General features: G+C 40.2%; 3 protein-coding genes and 1 pseudogene across 4 annotated transcripts; 3 read left to right on the top strand and 1 right to left on the bottom strand.

Moving 5' to 3' along the window:
* Positions 1-1,881: 1,881 nt before the first annotated feature.
* Positions 1,882-2,504, bottom strand: LOC119901509 (chromatin accessibility complex protein 1-like). The gene is made up of 2 exons (XM_038717096.1): positions 2,293-2,504; positions 1,882-2,079 (listed from the first exon to the last, which is right to left on the bottom strand). The coding sequence occupies exons 1-2, from the start codon at positions 2,449-2,451 to the stop codon at positions 1,897-1,899; spliced, it is 342 nt and encodes a 113-aa protein (XP_038573024.1). The 5' UTR covers positions 2,452-2,504; the 3' UTR covers positions 1,882-1,896.
* A 2,431-nt stretch (positions 2,505-4,935) lies between these two features.
* Positions 4,936-7,129, top strand: LOC119901508 (GATA zinc finger domain-containing protein 1; the record flags this gene model as incomplete). The annotated part of the gene is given in 5 exon segments (XM_038717095.1): positions 4,936-5,508; positions 6,024-6,146; positions 6,242-6,301; positions 6,439-6,622; positions 6,701-7,129. Coding segments are annotated over 5 exon segments (738 nt in total). The 3' UTR covers positions 6,892-7,129.
* Positions 7,130-7,843: 714 nt separating this feature from the next.
* LOC119901507 (protein naked cuticle homolog 2-like) lies at positions 7,844-18,407 on the top strand. Of its 2 annotated transcripts, XM_038717093.1 has the most exons (10): positions 7,844-8,215; positions 8,316-8,342; positions 8,419-8,498; positions 15,776-15,830; positions 16,202-16,293; positions 16,582-16,677; positions 16,760-16,895; positions 17,069-17,209; positions 17,303-17,671; positions 17,826-18,407. In XM_038717093.1, the coding sequence occupies exons 1-10, from the start codon at positions 8,191-8,193 to the stop codon at positions 17,891-17,893; spliced, it is 1,089 nt and encodes a 362-aa protein (XP_038573021.1). In that variant the 5' UTR covers positions 7,844-8,190; the 3' UTR covers positions 17,894-18,407. The 2 variants fall into 2 exon arrangements, with proteins under 2 accessions (XP_038573021.1, XP_038573022.1); XM_038717094.1 differs by lacking the exon at positions 17,826-18,407 and having other exon boundaries at positions 7,845-8,215; positions 17,303-17,819.
* A 524-nt stretch (positions 18,408-18,931) lies between these two features.
* Positions 18,932-20,444, top strand: LOC119901506 (annotated as a pseudogene).
* The last annotated feature ends 622 nt before the right edge of the window (positions 20,445-21,066 follow it).

Raw genomic sequence — 21,066 nt, 5'->3', positions numbered from 1 at the left:
TCTTAAAACATAATTTGTGCCTGGAAGGAAGTTATACTAAATTTGATGATTGATTGATTTGAATGATTTAATCATGACTGGTCAACCCAAATGCAATCACGCAGTAAACATGAGATTTCTTTAGCAGACCACACAGCTGCAAGAAAAACATCTGCAGAAAACTAGCAAGGATTGTAGCAACTTGTTGCAAACAAACACAACGAGGTGCAAGTTTGTGCTGAAGAAAGTATTTAGCAAGAGTCAGAATAAACAGCCCACTTCATTTGAACTATTTGATAGTTTACTTCAAAATGCAGTGATTTGTTTCTTCACATGTCATAACTTTTAAGAGCTTCTAATGTGCCAAAAATGCTGTTTACATTCCAACAGAGAGTATTAGAGAGTAAAAAGCACAATAACACTGTCAGGTTTATTACAATGAAATAGGAAGTGTTAAATTTAAAAGAACACAAGTTGAAAGTTAGAATAAAGAGCAGGTTGAACTTGAGAATCACCTTTTGCAATGGGAGATAAATCAGTATAGGCCTCCTTTATCATGGTATGTGTAATTTTAAATTGCAATATCCATATATAATGTGATATTGTTAATTTCCTGGAAATATTTCTTAAAAACCCTTGAAATAACAAGACAAGAATGTCTGATTTTGGTAACTGACAAATCAAGGTACCTCCTGCAATTTATGTAAAATCAAATAAATGGCGTGGAGTAGCATAATGAACAAAAACATGTTCAACAGGTTTAAACACAGTTGGTGCACCTAGCTAAAACTAATGCAGTCAAGTACAACAATCCTGCAATAAATCTTACTCTCATGAAGGTTAAAATGTTCTTTTACTGAAACTTTAGAGAGGTGTTGATTCAACTCTTCGGACGTTTTGGAGGCTGTGATTTGTGGTGCTGTTGAACGGTATTGCATTATACTGAGAGGTGTTTCTAACATTTTGACTTATTTATATAATGAGGGTATAGCACAAACTAAAGCATCCAAAAGAACTGAACATTACAAACTTTGTGAAGATCATATTCATTGCTTTTGTACTGAATCGCATTCATCATTTTTAGCTAGGTGTACCTAATAAAATGTTAACTGAGCGCATACTAGAGCCATAAGGTATACAAGTTCTAAAAAAAGGTTTACAACAGTGAAGTTGGTTTCCGATTCGGCAGTTAAGGGGAAAGTTACATTTGGTCCAGATTTAAAAAAACACTATGTCTAGCTAAAGTTGTCAAATCTGCACTAGAATTAAGAGTTTCAGATTTTTGAAGCCTTTATTCTATTTGTGAAAATGCAAATATTTATGGGTTTTTTTTGCATCGAGACCACATTAGAACAAATCCAGATCAAAATCACTCTGGCTACAGCTGTCAAATGTAAACTAGATTATTCCAGAGACAGTTTTCTTTAAAACACAGTTTCACATTTGTGAAACCTTTATTCTATTTGTGAAGATTAAAAAGGGTGATTTATATTTTTTTTTTTAAACATGTAGACTACATTAGACCAGATCCAGATTAAAAAACACTGTGCCTAGAGCTGTCAAATATGTACTAGAATGTCCAGAAAGTTTTAAATATAGTTTCCTTTTGTGACAATGAAAAAAGGGTGATTCATATAGTCTAAAAAAACATATGCATCTCCTCTTTTCTAAAGGTTTAACAAAACTGAAACGATGTTTTAAAGAAACTTTATCCTCTCTGGGACATTGTATTGCAGATTTGAGAGCTCTAGGCATGGTGTTTTTTGATCTGGATCTGGTCTAATATGGTCTACACGTAAAAATAAGAACATATAAATCGCCCTTTTTTTCTGGACCCGAGTTTCCTTCAACTTTTCCCTTAATTGCCGAATCGGGAAGCCAACTTCAGCCTCGTAAAAGGTTCCAGGTTCCGATGTTTCAGTGGTAAAAGGCCCGCATGCTGCAGACGGCCCCTGTGGGTTTATGTGTCTCACCTGTAAGAAAGTGGAAAGTCTCCGTCTCCTCCGCGGTGTGAGCGAGGTCGCTGTATGACAGTGTGTTGCTTTCTTTCCCGGAGCCGTTGTTGAATGAGGACAGAGCCAGGTGTTGGACAAACAGCTCCTTCAACAGTAACGTTACAAGACAAGTCAGCAAAGAACAGATTCACAGCAAGTGGGCAGACAAGCTCAAACGGAAACCGAAACCGCTCCATTTACAGTTATCCCAGAAGCTAACAGCGAGCTAATCCCTGTTAGCAGCGGCAGCAGCAGATGCACGGGCTGATGAGTTAGCAGTGAACCTGTATGTAAGAAGTGAACCGATAATTTAACTTACTGTCGCCTTGGTGGTGAGGAAAAGAGCGTCCTGGTTGATGCTGGACACGTCCGGTGAGCTCTTCATGATCAACCTCACTCTGGAAATTGGAAGAGAGATGGCTTTTTTGTCGGTGGACGTTTGGTCGTCTTTCTCGGGATTATTTTGAGACATCTTCATGAGGAAGCGGCGCCAGACAGGCGGAACTTGATGTATTGTTTTGAACGGTGACGCGTTTCTTTTTCATGTTCAAATTAACAGCAGTTGGCGGGCTTAGCTGTGGAGGTGCGCTACCTGCTGGCGTGGAGGCGCTGCACGTGAAAACGACTTTGTGTGTCATCAAAAATATTCTAATATTTTAATTATTGTCTTGTTTCCTAACTTAACTGGCATTGTTTCAGTGTGGTCTAAACCACACTGTTTTGAAAATCAGATTCATTCTTTGTTATTGTGGTGTCCGAACAATAATGCTCATAAAGGTTTATTAAATCAAGGAGTTCCAGCATCAATTACAAGCTCTGCAGTAGCTTGGAGAGTGACCCAGCCCGATGGCCACTCTGTCTCTATGTACATCAAACAAAGCTTATATAGGATATGTTTAGGTCTCTGTTAGGTACCATAGAAGGGTTTGAGTCTGCAAAATAAAAGGTCAAACCCATAGAAGGGTACAGTACTATCTTGAGGTAACAAAACAAGGGGTTAGAGGTCAAATTCTATAGAAGGGTTCAGTCCCTACATAACCACCAATCACTGCTCTCCCCGTAGAAGGTCACTGACCCTCTGTCCTGCTGCTACAGTGCTATTTTGAACTGTTATGAGTCAAATACATAAATATTGGATACTACATTATCCTAAAAAAAAACAACCTTCAGCATAGATAACACACACATACTAGGCCTACACATAATACACATACACACACATATCTACACATTACACAGGAGTGGCATCGGGAAATTGGCTGTGAATTTAATGCTTTTATGGCACAGGGTACAAAACCAATCCCAATAGTACAAAAATCAAAATCAATGGTTTCACTCAACATGCAATGTTTTACCTTTCCAATAAAGGAACATTATTTTTGTGATCATAAAACAAGACTAAAAGGTCAATTTCCTTGTAAACAAAATGTAGAACTTATAAATCACCTCCTGTTTTTGGAGCTAAAAGTCTTTCCAAAATCAGCATTAAAATTGATTTAGACGTTTAAGTGATTCCTTTGAATATTTCATCCCCTTCCACACATGAATCTTTATTTTCCTTCATTTCACTCTATACAGCACACAGGTGGTGCAGTTATAGTAAAGCAAAAATGAAAAAGCTACAGGAGGAATTTAATGATGCATTCAGAATCTCGCTTAAGCTCCCAAGATGGAAAAGTGCAAGTCATATGTTTGTGACTACTAACTGCAGAATTTCATGTATAATTGTATGTGTCGGCTAATTGAGTCCAAAAATGAAAAAAATATTTGCTTTATGTAAATCATTACTGTCACATTTAGTAATGTCCACTTACTTCTTCTTTTTAGGTCAAAGAGCTCTGACAGTTTGGTATTTTGAACTCAACTGTTTGAGTTTTTGAAAGTTAAACTTGCATTAATTCATTGTGTTTACTAATTGAGATTTTTGTCAGATCTGTATGTTAAAAAAGATAGGTGTGCGGGGATAGGAGCAAGAGAGAACAAATAGTTGCTGCCTCTATTGAGTTTGAGAGAAACTGTCTTCTTTGAACCATGGCAAAGTTGAAACATGGACATAATCAACTAACTATACACTGCTGGTAAGTCATGTATTCAAATTCCAACTGAAATATAGACACTTTTGTGGTAAACAAGCAAGGACCAGTGCCACCAATGGAGGGGCCTTATACATGTAAACTGAAATAAATCTGGAATTCAAATCCTTTTAACTTGAAAGGGAAAATAGTATAAATGTGTTTAAGTTGTTTTAACTGTCAGTTAGAATAATGCAGAAATGTACATTGGTTTTAAGGGAAGTTTATCTTGCACTGATAAAGTAAAATAATTATTTGTTTCAACTCAAAGTATAAAGTTGAAACAAGTTATAAATGTCTACTCAACTTTAAAAAAAACCCAACAACATTAAGAGAACTAGAACACTGTAGTTATATCAACTTTATAAACTTTAATTTGTGAGTTAAAACAAAGGTAATCTTTAAGTTGAGCTAACTTGCATAATGTTTTACAGTGTAACAGAGCCTACACAAAGTGACAAAAGGTATTCCTCTTGATTTTTGGTAAAATTGGAAACAATGTCTGTGCATGTTATAATCCCTGTGGATGGTGAAATATGATTCTGTACATATTTATGTATGTGTCCTTGCATTGTATCTCATTATTTTATTTTTATTTTACTGATATGGACCTTTGTGTCTGAAATAAAGTTGATTGATTGATTCATATGTTATTGGATGTTTTTTTATTAAAATTATCATTTATTTACGGCAGCCAACACAGTAACACAGTATTGCATGCATTGCACAACAAATGTGTAAAATATAGAGTATAATGAAAAGATGTGGGGTTATTTTAATTGTATTTCCCCCAACATATTGGACTGTATCCCGTCATACTGTTTATGTATTAACGCTAAGATTATATTGTGTCCCCATTGTGTCCCCATTGTGTCCCCATTGTGTCCCAGCTCCGTAGCTGGTTGAGCTGCGGGCGCAGTCTCCTCCAGTCCAGTGGTGGCGCTTTTCATCCACATAGCAAACCACAGAAGAAGAGCCAATGTCAATAGAGGCAAAGAAGAAGAAACAGTGGCGTTTGCAATGGCGGTGATGTGGCAGCGAAAATAAACAACCCCGGCTGCTATTTGATGCTGTCGTGATTATCGTTGTTCCTCTGATCTCGTAGCTAGTCGTTTATCTGTCTATATCTTCCTCTGTGTTTGTGTCACCTGCGGGAGCCACAGCGGTGTGTTACTGCTGGATATTACACAGTTAGTAGGAGCTGAACGAGCAGCCGCCGTCTCATTGTTGAGTATTGACGGTAATTTCCCTCGTACCCTAGCGTCGTTTTCCGACCACTAACGATGCCACTGGGTTTGAAACCATGCTGTGCTGTCTGCAAGACGAACTCTTCGTCGATGTGGAAGAAGGGAAACCAGGGAGAGATCCTCTGCAACAACTGCACAGGGAAGAGCAGCAGCGGCGGAGCATCGGGACCCACCATGTCCTCCATCATTCAGCCCAGCAATGGCGGAGGAAAGCAGGTCGGTCACTGCCTGTTAATGTGCCCTTTACATTTAATGTTTCTCTTGGGGACTATTTTAAAGGGAACCCCCCTCTCTAAAGTAGAGTTCACATGCCTGTTTGTGGACTTCAATTACAGCCCAGTTTTGTATCATTAAGCCAGGCAAACAGCAATATAACATTGTAATGTGAATAAGTACTTTACGTTATAATAAACGCCCCCGGCGAGTTTAATGGGATATTAAGGATGTTTTACTAAATTTTAATGAATTAAGGATCAATAAAAATGTTTAAATTAGCTAATTCCAGCTTAGCAATGTTGAAATGTGCTGCCTTTTTCTGATTTCTGTATCACTGTGAATCGAAACAAGCACCTGGAAGGCACCAGGACACATTATGATGGACATTTATTATTTTTTCTTATAGTTTATTACCCAATGATCATTTAGCTGCAGCCCAATTAAATGTTGCTACAGGTAAAATGAATGTCAGCTAGGAAAATTGTGCTGAATGCAACTAAGTATCTGGTGTGCAGTCCAAGCAGGAGATCCACAGGAGGTCCGCACGGCTGAGAAGCACCAAGTACAAAGCACCTGCTTCTGAGAAGAAGGTGTCAACAAAAGGAAAGGGGAGAAGACACATATTCAAACTCAAAAATGTAAGTCAAAGATGGATTTAATCAGCAAATTTAGTTGTTTCTCTTCACTATGAGTTCATGTGTTTGACTCCTGTGTGTGTGATCTCTTTCTTTAGCCAATCAAAGCACCAGAATCCGTTGCAACAATCATCACGTCAGAATCCGTATTTTATAAGGTATGGTGTTTATTCTTACCAAGCAAAAATAATCTCATGTAATTGTGGCTTTAATTACTGCACAGTTGTACCAGACCTTCATCCTGTCATACATGTGAGAGAAGGAGCCTCATCCTCTGTTTTGTTTGTACCCACAGGGTGTATACTACCAGACAGGAGATGTGATCAAGGTAACAGATGAGGAAGACGGGAAGCCGTACTATGCTCAGATTCGAGGCTTCGTGCAGGACCAGTACTGTGAAAAGAGTGCTGCCTTGACCTGGTTGATCCCCACAAAGGCCAGCCCAAAGGACCAGTTTGATCCTGGCACATACATCGTTGGTGAGCAATGATAAATGAAAATTGTATTATTTCTACGCCATTTATGTGACAATCTAAGAACTGTCGATTTTGTATCAGGTCCCGAGGAGGATCTGCCCAGAAAGATGGAGTACCTGGAGTTTGTGTGCCACGCCCCCTCTGAATATTTCAAGTCACGGAGCTCTCCGTTTCCCACCATCCCCATTCGACCAGAGAAAGGCTACATCTGGACCCACATAGGACCCACACCAGCGCTCACTGTCAAAGAGTCTGTCAGTGGTAGCAGTTAACAGAACTGTGACATGGACTTAGTCTGTTGCTTTTAAACAGACATATGTACATTTATGTAATATAAAGAAAACAAAAATGGTTGTTAACCACAGCCATTACTTCAGATTGAAGACGGGTTGTAATTTAATACAAAGGAAACATGATGTAGCTGCATTTCAAACAAGTTGTTTGCACAACTGCGACATTGGAATATTACTTTTGTATTTAGTAATAAAAAAAGCTCTTTTTGACCATCCATTTCATCTGTGATTGTTTAAAAAATAGTATTAATGTGTGGCCAGTAGACCAAAATGACTTTTTTTTTTTTACATTTTCACTTTTGTGAATTAAGATGTAAAAGTCTTTATTGTGGCAAAAAAAGAAAATAGATTACAGTAATAGAGACAAAGTGCTAAGTCCCAATGTTGCTTATCTGATGTGTGATGTTCTTGATGACTAATTTACAGCTGAGTTGTGTGATGATGCTTAACAGTGGTGTCTTTGTGCCAGTGCGACTGAGATAAAGATGGAAACATAAAACTGGTGGCGAAGACATTACCTGGGGCACGTTCAATGTCAAAACATTTTGCACCGGTTTACGGGTTGTGTTTCCTAGAAACGGTGCGCAACGGGCTTTGATGTAGCTGTGTTTTCTGTCGTTTGGTGGGTGTGTGAGAGGTCTTACCCAATCAGCAGCGACGTGTATATAAACACAGCCATATTAAAAAGGCAGGTTAAGTGTAGTAAGCTTGCGCGCACACAGGGCGTTCAAGACGCCAGTGTTTCGGTTTTGCTACTACAGGGCAGAATTTAGATCCTACAGATGATAATTAAGATTTGATTGAAACCGACACCCAATATTCATGATTCATATAAACCAGAGTAGTGAGCTATCGGTCTTAAGCAGGGACACATTTGCAAGGTTGCTTGATGGAGTTTTTTTGTTTGTAGATTATCAGATTGCGTCTACTGTCAAACCTGTGTGTAAATGCACACATAAGATACATAATCACAACTGTATGTATAGCTTACAACAAGAAGCTGTCTCTCATTATTAACATTGTGCTGTAGGGTTAAATAGTAAGAAACAGAACATATTGCAGTCTAGTCAGCCGAAGAAGGAAGTGCGCAGGGGTGAAGCCTCTCGCTCTGCGTATATACTCTTTGATAAACCAAACTTTGTGAAGTCCGGTGTGGAAGTGTGGGATAGTCTCCCCTGCAAGCTTGTTGGGGGATGATTGTTTCCTCAAATGTATTTTTTCCCCCCCTAATGGATTGGACATCATGAATACTTCTTGATCACATGACCAGCCAGGAGTATGGGAAAATTCCAGTCCAAACTTGGTGAGTTGTTTTTTTTACACCTCAAATTGTTTTGTTTAAAAAAAAAAAAAGATGGAATCGTTTCTGACTAGTATTATCTTCTCTCTCGTTATTTGGACAGCTTCGAAACGCAGACAGAGTCCGGAGGGTAAGACAGTAAACGCAAATACTGTACAAACAGCACTTTTTACTTATGTTCAAATACTTCTTATTATGTTCTGCAGGTGGTAGTTTGGCTTCCAATGTGCAGACCTGTCAAACGGAGCTGGAGCGATTCCATATCCACAAAACCAAACTGACAGAGGTAGAAACATTTTCGATCTGTTTGTATCATTCACCTCGCTTAATTTAGCATTACCTATATTCATGCAGACTAACCACTTTGGATTTAGGTAAACTAAACTCTGAGGGCGCCCACTCCAGGTAGCCTGCCTATTATAAAAAAAAAAGATCCCATGATGCTTTTTTTCATCCTTCAATACTGTAATGGAATTGTATTGATGATCATATAGATAGATAGACTTGAAACTGGTCACATGTAATATCACAGCCAAAGGTTAGATACTTATAGTTAATAATTTAGTCAATTTAGCACTGCAGCTCCAGAGATGTATTGAACATAATAGAGGGCTTTTAGGGAATTCATGTCAGAATCAAGAGTCAGGATAAAGGGTGGCATATTTATTATATTAATAAAATGACTGGCCATGACATTAAATTGACAATATCTAACAATACATTAGTTTTTCTCTTCCAGAACATTCTCTTAAAAGCATTAATTCATTTCCCATGGAGGAAAAAAAAAAAGAATTAAAATCACACACAGCCTCCCTTTAATGGTTTATTGCACTGCCAAGAGCTTTACACCAGTTCAGCCAGTTTTGAGGATTAACTGTATTTGCTCACATCACATCCAGGAGACATAAAAGGTGTTTGGAGGCAGTCGTATATTTATTTTTCCGCCCTTCCTCCTCCATCTCTCTATAAAGGGACGTCCAAGTCTGTGAAGTGCAACACAGCCACCCCGTCCGAACAGCGAGGTCTTTATACCCGACTGCACTGAAAAAAAGTCTCCACATCTGGTACTGCTTTCCTGCTCCAGACAGACAGACTGTGGGGAGGGTGGAGGAACATGTGGGGAGGGGTGTTTGATTGCGTAAGAGGCATCACATGTAAGCATTAATGATGCAGTCACATTTGGGACTCGGAAACTGTTAAAGAGAAGATAAATTGTCCTCTTCATTAAGTTTTATTTGTGGAAAACAGTCATAGACTCTCCTATTAACTATAAACACACTAATTTGTAACCATTTTGTGGTGAAAGTAGATCATAGATGTTGTAATGTGCTTCCAAAGACCAGAGTGTAGCTTAGCGGTGCAGTATTTCCACTTATCATCTTTATAAAGGTTTAGAAACTTGTTAGAAGTTGAGGAAATATTCGTACCATGCTGTATTTAAGTTCTGGAAAGATCTACCGTTTGGAAAAAGATGTCGACTCAGCCAAGGTGTATAGGGTCATGGTGGAGTTTCTGTGCCTCTTAATGAGCTTCCTGCAATTAGATTTTCCAGCGTAATTTAATTCAATTCAATTCAATTCAATTTTATTTATATAGCGCCAAATCACAACAACAGTTATCTCACAGCGCTTTTCATAAAAGAGCAGGTCTAGACCGTACTCTGTGATGATATTTACAGAAGCCCAACAGTTCCCACCAAGAGCAAGCACTAGGCGACAGAGGCAAGGAAAAACTTCCTTTTAAGAGGCAGAAACCTCGAGCAGAACCATGGCTCAGGGTGGGCGGCCATCTGCCTCGACCGGTTGGGGTGAGAGAGAGAGAGAGAGAGAGAGAGAGAGAGAGAGAGAGAGAGAGAGAGAGAGAGAGAGAGAGAGAGAGAGAGGGATGTAAGGAGAGAGAGAGGGGAGGGAGGCAGCCTACACAATATACACACAGAGGTACAGACAGCGAAGGTAATGTTGCTATAACTAAATGAAAAATGGTACAGATATTTATAATAGTGTTAATGGTAACCATCGTAATGTTAATGATTATAATAACAATAAGACTAGCAACAATAGTCGTTGCAGTAGAGGGTGTCGAGCAGGAACACGGGGGCAGCAGGCGACCCGCAGCCACAGATCCAGACTCCACAGCTCCAGAGCCAGAAAACCTGCAGGAAGTGATAGGAGGAGAGAGGAGAGGGACGAGAAAGCACAAGACTACCAGAAAGGGGAGAAGTTGTGTTAGTAACATGCAATAATGGGATAAGGTTGCATACAGAGGGAGAGAAAGTAGAGGAGAGAGGAGCTCAGTGCATCATGGGAAATCCCCCGGCAGTCTAGGCCTATAGCAGCATAACTAAGGGATGGTTCAGGACTACCTGAGCCAGCCCTAACTATAAGCTTTATCAAAGAGGAAAGTCTTAAGCCTACTCTTAAATGTGGAGATGGTGTCTGCCTCCTGAACCCAAACTGGAACCTGGTTCCACAGGAGAGGAGCTTGATAGCTGAACGCTCTGGCTCCTAGTCTACTTTTGGAGACTCTAGGAACCACAAGTAACCCTGCATTCTGGGAGCGCAGTGCTCTGGTGGGGTAGTAAGGTACTATGAGCTCTTTAAGATAAGATGGTGCCTGACCATTAAGAGCTTTGTAGGTAAGAAGAATGATTTTAAATTCTATTCTGGATTTTACTGGAAGCCAATGCAAAGAAGCTAAAACAGGAGAAATGTGATCTCTTTTCCTGGTTCCTGTCAGAACACGTGCTGCAGCATTCTGGATCAGCTGAAGAGTCTTAATGGACTTTTTCGAGCAGCCTGATAATAAGGAATTGCAGTAATCCAGCCTAGAAGTAACAAATGCATGGACTAGTTTTTCTGCATCATTTTTAGACAGGATGTTCCTGATTTTCGCAATATTACGTAGGTGAAAAAAGGCGGTCCTTGAAATTTGCTTAATGTGAGACTTAAACGACATGTCCTGATCAAAGATAACTCCAAGATTCCTCACAGTGGTGCTGGAGGCCAAGGCGATGCCATCCAGGGAAACTATATCTTTAGATAATGCGTCACGGAGGTGCTTAGGCCCCAGAACAATAACTTCAGTTTTATCTGAGTTTAACATAGAAAATTACAGGTCATCCAGGTTTTAACATCCTGAAGGCACATTTGAAGTTTAGCTAACTGATGAGTTTCATCTGGCTTGATCGATAGATATAACTGAGTATCATCTGCATAACAATGAAAGCTTATGGAATGTTTCCTGATAATATTGCCTAAAGGAAGCATATATAAAGTGAAGAGGATTGGTCCAAGGACAGATCCTTGAGGAACTCCATGAGTAACTTTGGCGTGCATGGAGGACTCATCGTTAACATGTACAAACTGAAATCGATCTGATAAATAGGACTTAAACCAGCTTAGAGCGGTTCCTTTAATGCCAATGAAATATTCCAGTCTCTGCAATAGGATCTGATGGTCAATGGTATCAAATGCAGCACTAAGATCTAATAAAACCAGTACAGAGACAAGTCCTTTGTCTGATGCAATAAGGAGGTCATTAGTAATTTTCACCAGTGCTGTCTCTGTGCTATGATGAGCTCTAAATCCTGACTGAAAATCCTCAAATAAACTATTGCTCTGTAGAAAGTCACACAGCTGTTTAGCAACTGCTTTCTCCAGAACCTTAGAGAGAAATGGAAGGTTAGATATAGGTCTATAGTTGGCTAAAACATCCGGATCAAGTTTGGGCTTTTTCAGAAGAGGTTTAATTACAGCTACTTTAAAGTACTGTGGTACATAGCCTGTTGATAAAGATAGATTGATCATATCTAGTATAGAGGTGCTGACTAAGGGTAAAACATCTTTAAGCAGCCTAGTCGGGATGGGGTCTAAGAGGCAGGTTGATGGTTTAGATGAAGAAATTATTGAAGTTAGTTGGTAAAGATTGAGGGAAGCAAAACAGTCTAAACATGTATCTGGTTCTACAGCTGTTTCTAAGGTTCCTGAGTTAAGAGATAAGTCGGTGCCATTGAGGGCAGGTCTTGGTGAATTTTGTCTCTAATAGCTAGAATTTTATCATTAAAGAAGCTCATGAAGTCGTAACTACTGAGAGCTATGGGAATACTTGGCTCAATAGAGCTGTGACTCTCTGTCAGCCTGGCTACAGTGCTGAAAAGAAACCTGGGGTTGTTCCTATTTTCCTCTATTAATGACGAGTAGTACGCTGCTCTGGCATTACGGAGGGCCTTCCTATAAGTTTTAAGACTATCTTGCCAAATTAAACGAGAATTTTCCACTTTGGTGGAACGCCAATTCCTCTCAAGTTTCCGTGATATTTGCTTTAATTTGCGAGTTTCAGTATTATACCATGGAGCTAACCGTCTTTGTTTTAGTATTTTCTTTTTTAGAGGGGCTACAGAGTCGAGTGTCATTCGCAGCGAGCCTGCAGCACTATCAACAAGATGATCGATTTGGGAGGGACTGAAATTAGCATAGGAGTCCTCCGTTACTTTGTGACTAGATAATGTATTTAGAGCTGATGGAATCGCATCCTTAAATTTAGCTATAGCACTATCAGACAGACATCTTGTATAGAAATTTTTGCCCAATGGCGAGTAGTTCAGCAATACAAACTCAAAAGTTATCAAACAGTGGTCGGATAAAGAGGGATTCTGTGGGAACACCACTAAATGTTCAATTTCAATACCATACACCAAAACAAGGTCGAGGGTGTGGTTAAAACAGTGAGTCGGTTCATGAACACTCTGAGAGAAGCCGATGGAATCTAACAAGAGATAAACGCAGTACTGAAGCTGTCATTCTCAACATCACATGAATATTAAAATCCCCTACAATAATAACTTTGTCCGTTTTAAGGACTAAAGTTGACAAAAACTCTGCAAATTCAGATAAGAATTCAGAATACGGGCCAGGTGCTCGGTACACTATAACAAAAAGAATTGGTTGCAGTGATTTCCAACTTGGGTGCGAAAGACTAAGAACAAGACTTTCAAATGAGTTATAGTTTAGTTTAGGTTTAGAGCTGATTAATAGGCTAGAGTCGAAGATAGCTGCAACTCCACCTCCTCGGCCTGTGCCTCGAGGAATGTGAGTATTAATATGACTGGGAGGGGTGGATTCATTTAGGCTAACATATTCTCCATCACCCAGCCAGGTTTCAGTAAGACCAAATAAATCAATATCATAATCTGATATTAGTTCATTTACTAGTACACCTTTAGAAGAGAGAGATCTGATGTTTAAGAGTCCACATTTAACTCTCCTATTCGTTTGCACTATTGCTCTTGTGGTTTTAATTTTTATGAGGTTTTTATGCACAGCTCCTCTTCTGTTTACCTTTTTAAATAATTTCGATGGTCGGGGGACAGACACCGTCACTATAGGTTTTCACTAAGTAACTCCTGAAATGGAGGAGCAGAGAAGTGTGTTAGACTGCGACTCTGCGTAGGGTTTTGGGTGGGTAACTGCTGAAAAAGAAGGGCAGAGAAGTGTGTTAAACTGCGACTCTGCCTCCTGGTCTCAACTCTGGGTTGTCATGGATTTGGTCCACTAATAAACTTGGCCAGATTTCTAGAAATGAGAGCTGCTCCTTCCCAAGTGGGATGGATGCCGTCTCTCCGGATCAGACCAGGTCTTCCCCAGAAAGTCTGCCAATGATCAACAAAGCCCACATGACACCATCTCTCCGAGACATCTTATATTGTTTTCTGTCAGCGTTTAGTCTTCCACCATACCCTCTTTTTGCATCCTTGGTATAAATTTCCGCCTTAATTTAATATTGAAAGAGTTTTCCACAGAGTTTCACAGTTTTAAAAAAATTATTGCTGACATAAATATGATGTTTCTCTTTAAAACTTTGACAACACACTCATAACTAAACAATAGTTGTGACACAAAAAGTGTGCTCCTGAAGGCACACAGGCCAAGTACCTGAATATTTACATACTTACCTGTCAAATACACGTGTGTGTGTGTGTGTGTGTGTGTGTGTGTGTGTGTGTGTGTGTGTGTGTGTGTGTGTGTGTGTGTGTGTGTGTGTGTGTGTGTGTGTGTGTGTGTGTTTTATTAACACTGTGTAAATATTGTAAAATCCAAGTACAAACATCATGACCAAGGTTTTAATCTCTCCACCCATCAGCATCATAATGTCTGACATACCTAACAACTAGGAGTGGTTACTTTGACTTCTAAGCTCAAAGGAAATGATTTAACCTTGTGATTCTGTTGGTAATCCACCCTCCAGTGCAAAATCCACTCTAGACACTCAGTTTGTTCAGTTACATTCCTCTTTTGTTTGATAATTGCTCTAGAATTTGTAGCATTTTGTGTTAAAAGCCAATTTTTTTTTCTGTAAGGTTGTCTAATAATTCATGTGACTTTTTATGGACACTTCACATGCACAACTGTTAAGGCAGCTTGTTGACCTTAACATGGGCGTTCCTGTCCCGTCTTACAGTGCAACATTCTGTCTAGGTATGAAGTTATCAGTCAGGCTGTGAGACATTCTTGTTGAGACAAAGGCAGCTACTGTTTAGCTAACACTTGAAATTTTGTGATGACAAGTTGTATAATGATGGGGTATAACAGAAAAGGAAGAAGAGGTTTCTTCCCAGTGCACACCTCTCTGTTATCTGCACCGTCGCTTCCACCTCCCAGACCACTTTCACTGGAAATCAAACCCAGCATCAGCAGGCAGAGCGTGGCGGGCAGAGAGCAGAGGGTGTGTGCTCATCTTATCGTTTTCAAGCATCAGTGTGGCATTGGTGATGAATGTTGAGAGATAAGAAAAGTCTTGCTGGTGTTTTTCATGTGTCTCTAGCTTTGCAGCACAGACCGGTTTCTACCTGACAGAAGAGCAAGTATACATGATCAGGCTCTTTTTTTAAAGATCACAGAAATGGATATAAATCTTAAAGTTTTATAGTGCTCTGAAGTTTTATGGGGAACTAAGGCTGTTGAAAAATGACAGCATCTAATTACTGATTGTCAGTAGTGGAGGAAGTATTTAGATCCTTTACTTAATACCACACTGGGAAAATCATCTATTGCATGTACTAGTCCTGCATTCAAAACCTTACTTAAGTATCATCATCATCACTGTCAGTGTTTTACTATCACTATGATGTTTATGGATTAATATTACCGCTGCATTTATGTGTATTTTGCATTTTACTGCCATAGATGTTTGAGGTTGAGCTAATTTATTTACTGTGGAGTAGTTGAATCTACAGCAATGCATAATATTCTTTAAGGTCATCATATATTTGTAGATCGCTCTCCTGTGAGAACCACCACCATGAGCTCAGCTTTTCAGAAAACAGCCCAGTTTTCAACTTTGTGACGATGCATTTTCCTGCTGATCCAAGGCTGATTTTTAAATAGTTAATTTAGCTTAAGAAGTTTCAACATACAAAGAAAACATCAGCATTGCTCACATCTAGAGATCAAACCCCACACTCATGGGACATAAAAAAACACTTAATTGCTTCCTCTCTTCTAACCCCTCTCCCTCTCTTAAAAGTGTGCTCTCTGTTAATTTACAACATGGTCACTTTTTCCACAGAACTTGTATGTAGAAGTGAGGAAAAACCAGTCTGACCTAAACGGCAACCTTAAAGGTGAGTAAAGACTTACATGCATCACACGGACATTGCTCTATTTATTATTAACAGGCTTGATGATTATTGTGTAGATTTTGTGTATTAAAGTTTTGACACAAAAGCTTTAATAGGCCGCCTCCCTTTTTCAGATGTGTCTCATTTCGTTAAGGGAATAATGAAATAAAAACACATCTGTTTTATATTTGTGTGGGAAAGTTTTGACCCTTGAATGAACAGCTTTCAGTTAGTTTCCTCTCTGTTGCCAAACATTTATTGAAAACAGAGCTTAGAAATTAATTACAAAGGCATAGTATTTTAACACAGTAATCATAGTCACAGTCAGGCTACTGGATAGTGATATTTACAGTGAAGCTCTGTGTGTTGTTTAGTGGTTCTGCCACCAAAGAAGACACCTGACAGAGGTAAAAGCAACCACTTCCAGGTCAATAAACAGACAAAGAAGAGGAACAGCCATGCTGGTGTAAGTGTTTCCCTCCATATCTCTGACTAATCTACAGTGAATTTGCAAATCATGTTTGTAATTTCCAAACAACTTTAAGTAACAGATGGGGATTTTAGTGTGTCTGGATAATTATAGTTCTGAATTTTGTGAATTTTTTAAGCTCTGTGGCGCTTTCTGCAAAGTCACACATCTGATACTAATCAACAAGGGATTTTTAAAACTATTGATTTTGGTTTGGGGTCAACCCACACCATATAAATTACAGCAGTAATACACTTGTTTTTGTGACAATATATGCACATACAGGTCAACGACTGTACCATGGGGCTTGATGAGGACACTCAGCAGGAGTGGGTGTTCACACTGTACAACTTCAACAGCAGTGGCAATGTCATCAAAGAGGTAGGTTTCACACATATTGTTTAAATAAAGTACTGTCTGAAGTAGCTTGCTTTGTCCACAGTGTGTGTGTGTGGGTCTGCAGGACATTTCCAGTCTGATGCACTCCATGTATGAGGTTCTAGAGGCATCATTGGAGCAGCCGTGTGGTGGCACCGCACCCTTGAAGATAAAGCTAGTTGTTACTGCGTCTGCTGACCCAGTAAAGACCTCACAAATAGGTAAAATGCCATTATAATTGTGGATCTAGGAACCATAGGCATAACTTGTGGGGAAAACATGGGGGCAGACTGAGAGTCTGGCTGAAACGTTTCTGAACAGTGGGATTTTAGTTTAACACCAAACCACCAATGCTGCTGTCATGATAACATCCCTCTCTCATTGAAAACAAAAGTTGAAAAGGAGCAGAGTGCGTCTCAGGAGCCAGGAACCCCTGTAAGAAGACTTTATTGCATGGATGAAAACATGGAGCGCAGGAACCACTACCTGGATCTAGCTGGCATTGAAAACTATACCTCAAAGTTTGACAATACAGGTATAGAAACTCCACTATTGCTTCATTTCATGAACTGTTACATTTCTTCCTTTGGAAATACATAACATTAAAGGTGTTTCTTCTTTTTTCCAGAATCTCCCTCTCAGGAGCCCAGAGAGGATACTCCTCAGCATCATCCTGTGGTGAACATAGAGAACTGCATCTCCCCTGAGCCTCCTAGAGGCCTCTCTAACCCTCATTTCCTGAAGCGTAAGGCCATGTCGGTGGGGAAAGATAGGAATGCAGGACAGAGAAGGTCCTGCAGGCTACACGGCCAGCACCCGGCTTCATGGTGCCATCCTTCTTCGCCTCAACCTCAGGCACAGCGTACTCACAGCAGAAGGCTTCGCTCCAGGGCACTAGAGGCTTCCTCACACATAAGACCCACACAAGGGGGAGACAGGGAACTTCCAACTTCCAACCTTCAGCCCTCCTGTGGGGCTCAGGCATCTCCAGCCCAGAGACACGAGCACCATCACCACCATGACCATCATCATCATCATCATCACCATCACTACCACCCTTCATAAATGCATTTTAAACACATGTGGGACAGGTGAGAAGAGTTGGTGTCCTCTGCTGAACTGATTTATACCCATAAATCAGTTCAGCAGAGGACACCAACTCTTTTGGAGGTTTGGAGGTGAAATGCCACTCAGTAGGTCCTTGAATCACCTCATTTAAATTATATTCAGTGTGTGTTGGAATCAGGTTATGGCACTGTTATCTAATGCAAACAAACCCTAAACGATTACCTACTGTAGATCCAGAAAGGCCAGTTCATTGTTAACTGAATGCTACTTTTATAGCCATTTAGATTGACAGGTTAATCTCAGGTAGATTTCCACTTAAGCTTCAAATGTATTTAAATGCGCTCTTTGTAGAGCTACATGTCTGCATTTTAACCTAAAGCATGACTTTTGTATATTAACAATGTGTTTTTTCTGTTTGGATAAAATAATGTAGAAATGGAAATACAGAATGTCTTTAATGAAACTGTTTTGTTTATTCTGTCACCTATTTATTTCCTGACCAAATATGTGTACCATGGAACAAAGAATATAATGGCATTGAATTATTTCACAGTTGATAGTTCAAGAAAGAGCCTTAGGGGACTGGATAAGGATTGAAAAATCTAGTCCTGTGTGCTTGAAATTACAATAAATCACTTCTCAGTTGATAGTCGGTATTACAAAAACACTCAAAGTCCACGCTTTTTTTCTACTTTCTTTTATGTGGTTTTACTTAACAGCAAGACATTCAATGGAGACAAGATTCCCAACTGTTTGCAATGTGTTTTTTCAGCATGCTCTCAGTGGCCCGATACAGACATGGTAAAGTTCATAATGTATTAGGTGTCTTAAAAAGCAGTAAACATGGGGTTGTTTTTAGCATCCACATCTGCACCAACGTTTAAATCAGGAGAAATCCATCTTGGAAGAGGCAGAGTTACCCATGTTTCCACTGACCGAAGCCTCATTAGACCTTAATGCTTTGAAACCCTGTGACATGTTGTAAATTCATAGTGGCAAAAGCCATTTACTGAGGCAGGGCTGGAAAAAATGGATTTACCAAAAAGTAAATAACAGCACTTAATTGTAAACTTCCTTATCGAATGCATTACACATTGTAAAGTGATGATGTTTCTGTTGTACAGATTTAATTGTTCCTTTATTGTTCTATTTCTGATCTCACAAATTGTTTTCTTTGGTTTAATGTGTGCAGCATAGGCCTCACAAAGACGTGTTGTGAATGGTGGCATTCAAATATTGTTCCTACTTATCTCTCTGGCAAAAGTTCAGATAGACACCGTACCCAGCGATGGACGTGAGACAGCTGTTCCTATTAATAGCCTCTACTCTCTTACCCTACCACAAGACCCCCGTCCCTTGCTCCTGCTTCACAATAACAAGCCTGACCCCAGACAAATGCACAACACCCAGACAGACTGCAACAGAGGAAATCAACAAAGCAGCGACCATTGAAGAGCCACAACACTTGACACGCAGAGCTGTTTGGCTGCAGCGCTCAACAACAACCAGGCAACCCACAGACCAGTTGGAACAAGAAAACACCAGGGGGGAAAAAACTCCAAACATGAAGTCACTGCGATTCATTGCAGCTGAGGGTTTCATCCAGAGGGCCAAGTGCTCTGGAGGAACTCAACTGTGTGTCTTTTAACCTCTACCCACTTCTCTTTAAGGCCTGCTACCTGCATGAGCAGGCTGACATGCTGCATGTTTTGGTCCAAGCATGGCCTCTTCCTGAGCTTAACCTACACAGGATCCTGGGAAAGACATTTGACTGTCAGATGGACCTCACCTCCCGCACCTGCCGGCTTTGTCTGGTTGCGATCCTAACTGGCTTAAAGGTAATTAAATAGTCTGGAGTGTAGTGTGTCTTATCATATTCATGCCATGCTCATGTTTTAGTTGCATTTTTCTTTGATCGTTGTTATACTTGTGGCCTAACTGGCTTAAGCAAAACTGATTTGGCTTACAATTATCATAAATTATTATAGATTGATAAGACAGTCACATCAAAACACTTATTTGACACACATTATTTCCCCTTGTTTTCTAAAGGATTATGTGCTGTCTCCTCCAAGAACCTATGCCAAGAGACTCCATGTGGTTGACCTTACTGCCCTGAAGGATATTGAGCACCAGTCTTGCCCCTGCCAGTCCACCCTGGGTCGATGGGCAAGGACCCAACTCTTGACCCAAATGTGCTATGAGACCACGGTGGCCATGCAAGCTGCCAGTGTGTCCCGATCTGCCTTTGACACATCTATTGACATCCGTCTGAACGGCTTCATCACAGGCCGCAACTATGAGTTGGTGGCTCAGGCCCTCCTCCTCCTCCGCTACTGTCCACTGAAGCTTCGGTTCGTTAGTTTCCGGGCTGATTCCCTCGCTCTCAAGCAGTTGTTCTATGTCCTTCGCCTAGCAGAACCTGAGTCCATCTTAAAGCTGGAGTTCGTCCACAATGTTCCCCTGGAGGCCACGCACTTGGAGGTGCTGCTGTCCAGGGTGAAATTCCCCAAATTACAGTCACTGGCCCTGCCGGCAGGGGCGTTGGATGTTAGAAGGTTGGGCTCTGATGATGAGGACCTGCTGGCCACCATCGGCAATCTGCTGGCTCAACTGAGCAGCCTGACTGAGCTCTATGTTAGTTTCTCCACTCTAACTGGACACATACGAAGGCTACTTAGGTGAGTAAATGGACAGGGGAGGACAACAAAGAGTCTCTGTTTGTGTATGTATCTATGTGAATGAGGTGATGGGTGGCTCTGATCTCAGTCTTACGTGCACTTTGCAGCATCAAGAGCTTTAATATAGCTCACCATAATCGCCTCTAGCACCACAGCACATTCCAGCTTTAAGGGTCTTGTTTAACAATGGGAGGTTTTGTTGTTAAAATTGCTGACATGCTGCCAGCCTGAGGACAAACGGCTGCAGGTTAGCCAGAAACCTGCTTGATGGAATTCAAATGGAAAAACAGGAGCATGGAGCAAACAGCTGTAGATTAAAATCTGGCATATCATTTAAACAATTGTTATAATAAAACAAATATTGCCAAATTAATATAAACAAGGACATTAGTTTGGGGATTTAAGAATTTATCCCAATGCTTACCAGACAAGAGTAATCCTTGATCCAAAAATGGATGATGGCATCAACTTTTGGTATTTGGTTTCCACATTTTAGAATTTCTGGCACCACTCCTACATGACAAATCCTACCTGAGGACTAACACAAACCATAGCAAGTGTCTGCCTGCTGTTAACTACATAATAATGTACAATTGTGTTTTCATTTCGAGTACCATTGACCTTTTATACCACAAAATTTCCT

The sequence above is a fragment of the Micropterus salmoides genome, unplaced genomic scaffold (assembly GCF_014851395.1).
Source record: "Micropterus salmoides isolate LMB-PRFRI ecotype aquatic unplaced genomic scaffold, ASM1485139v1 Ms_hic_scaffold_1347, whole genome shotgun sequence".
NCBI classification, from domain to species: Eukaryota; Metazoa; Chordata; class Actinopteri; order Centrarchiformes; family Centrarchidae; genus Micropterus; species Micropterus salmoides.
The sequence above is the reverse complement of the archived record's forward strand: the minus strand, read 5'-3'. Positions and strand labels throughout refer to the sequence as shown.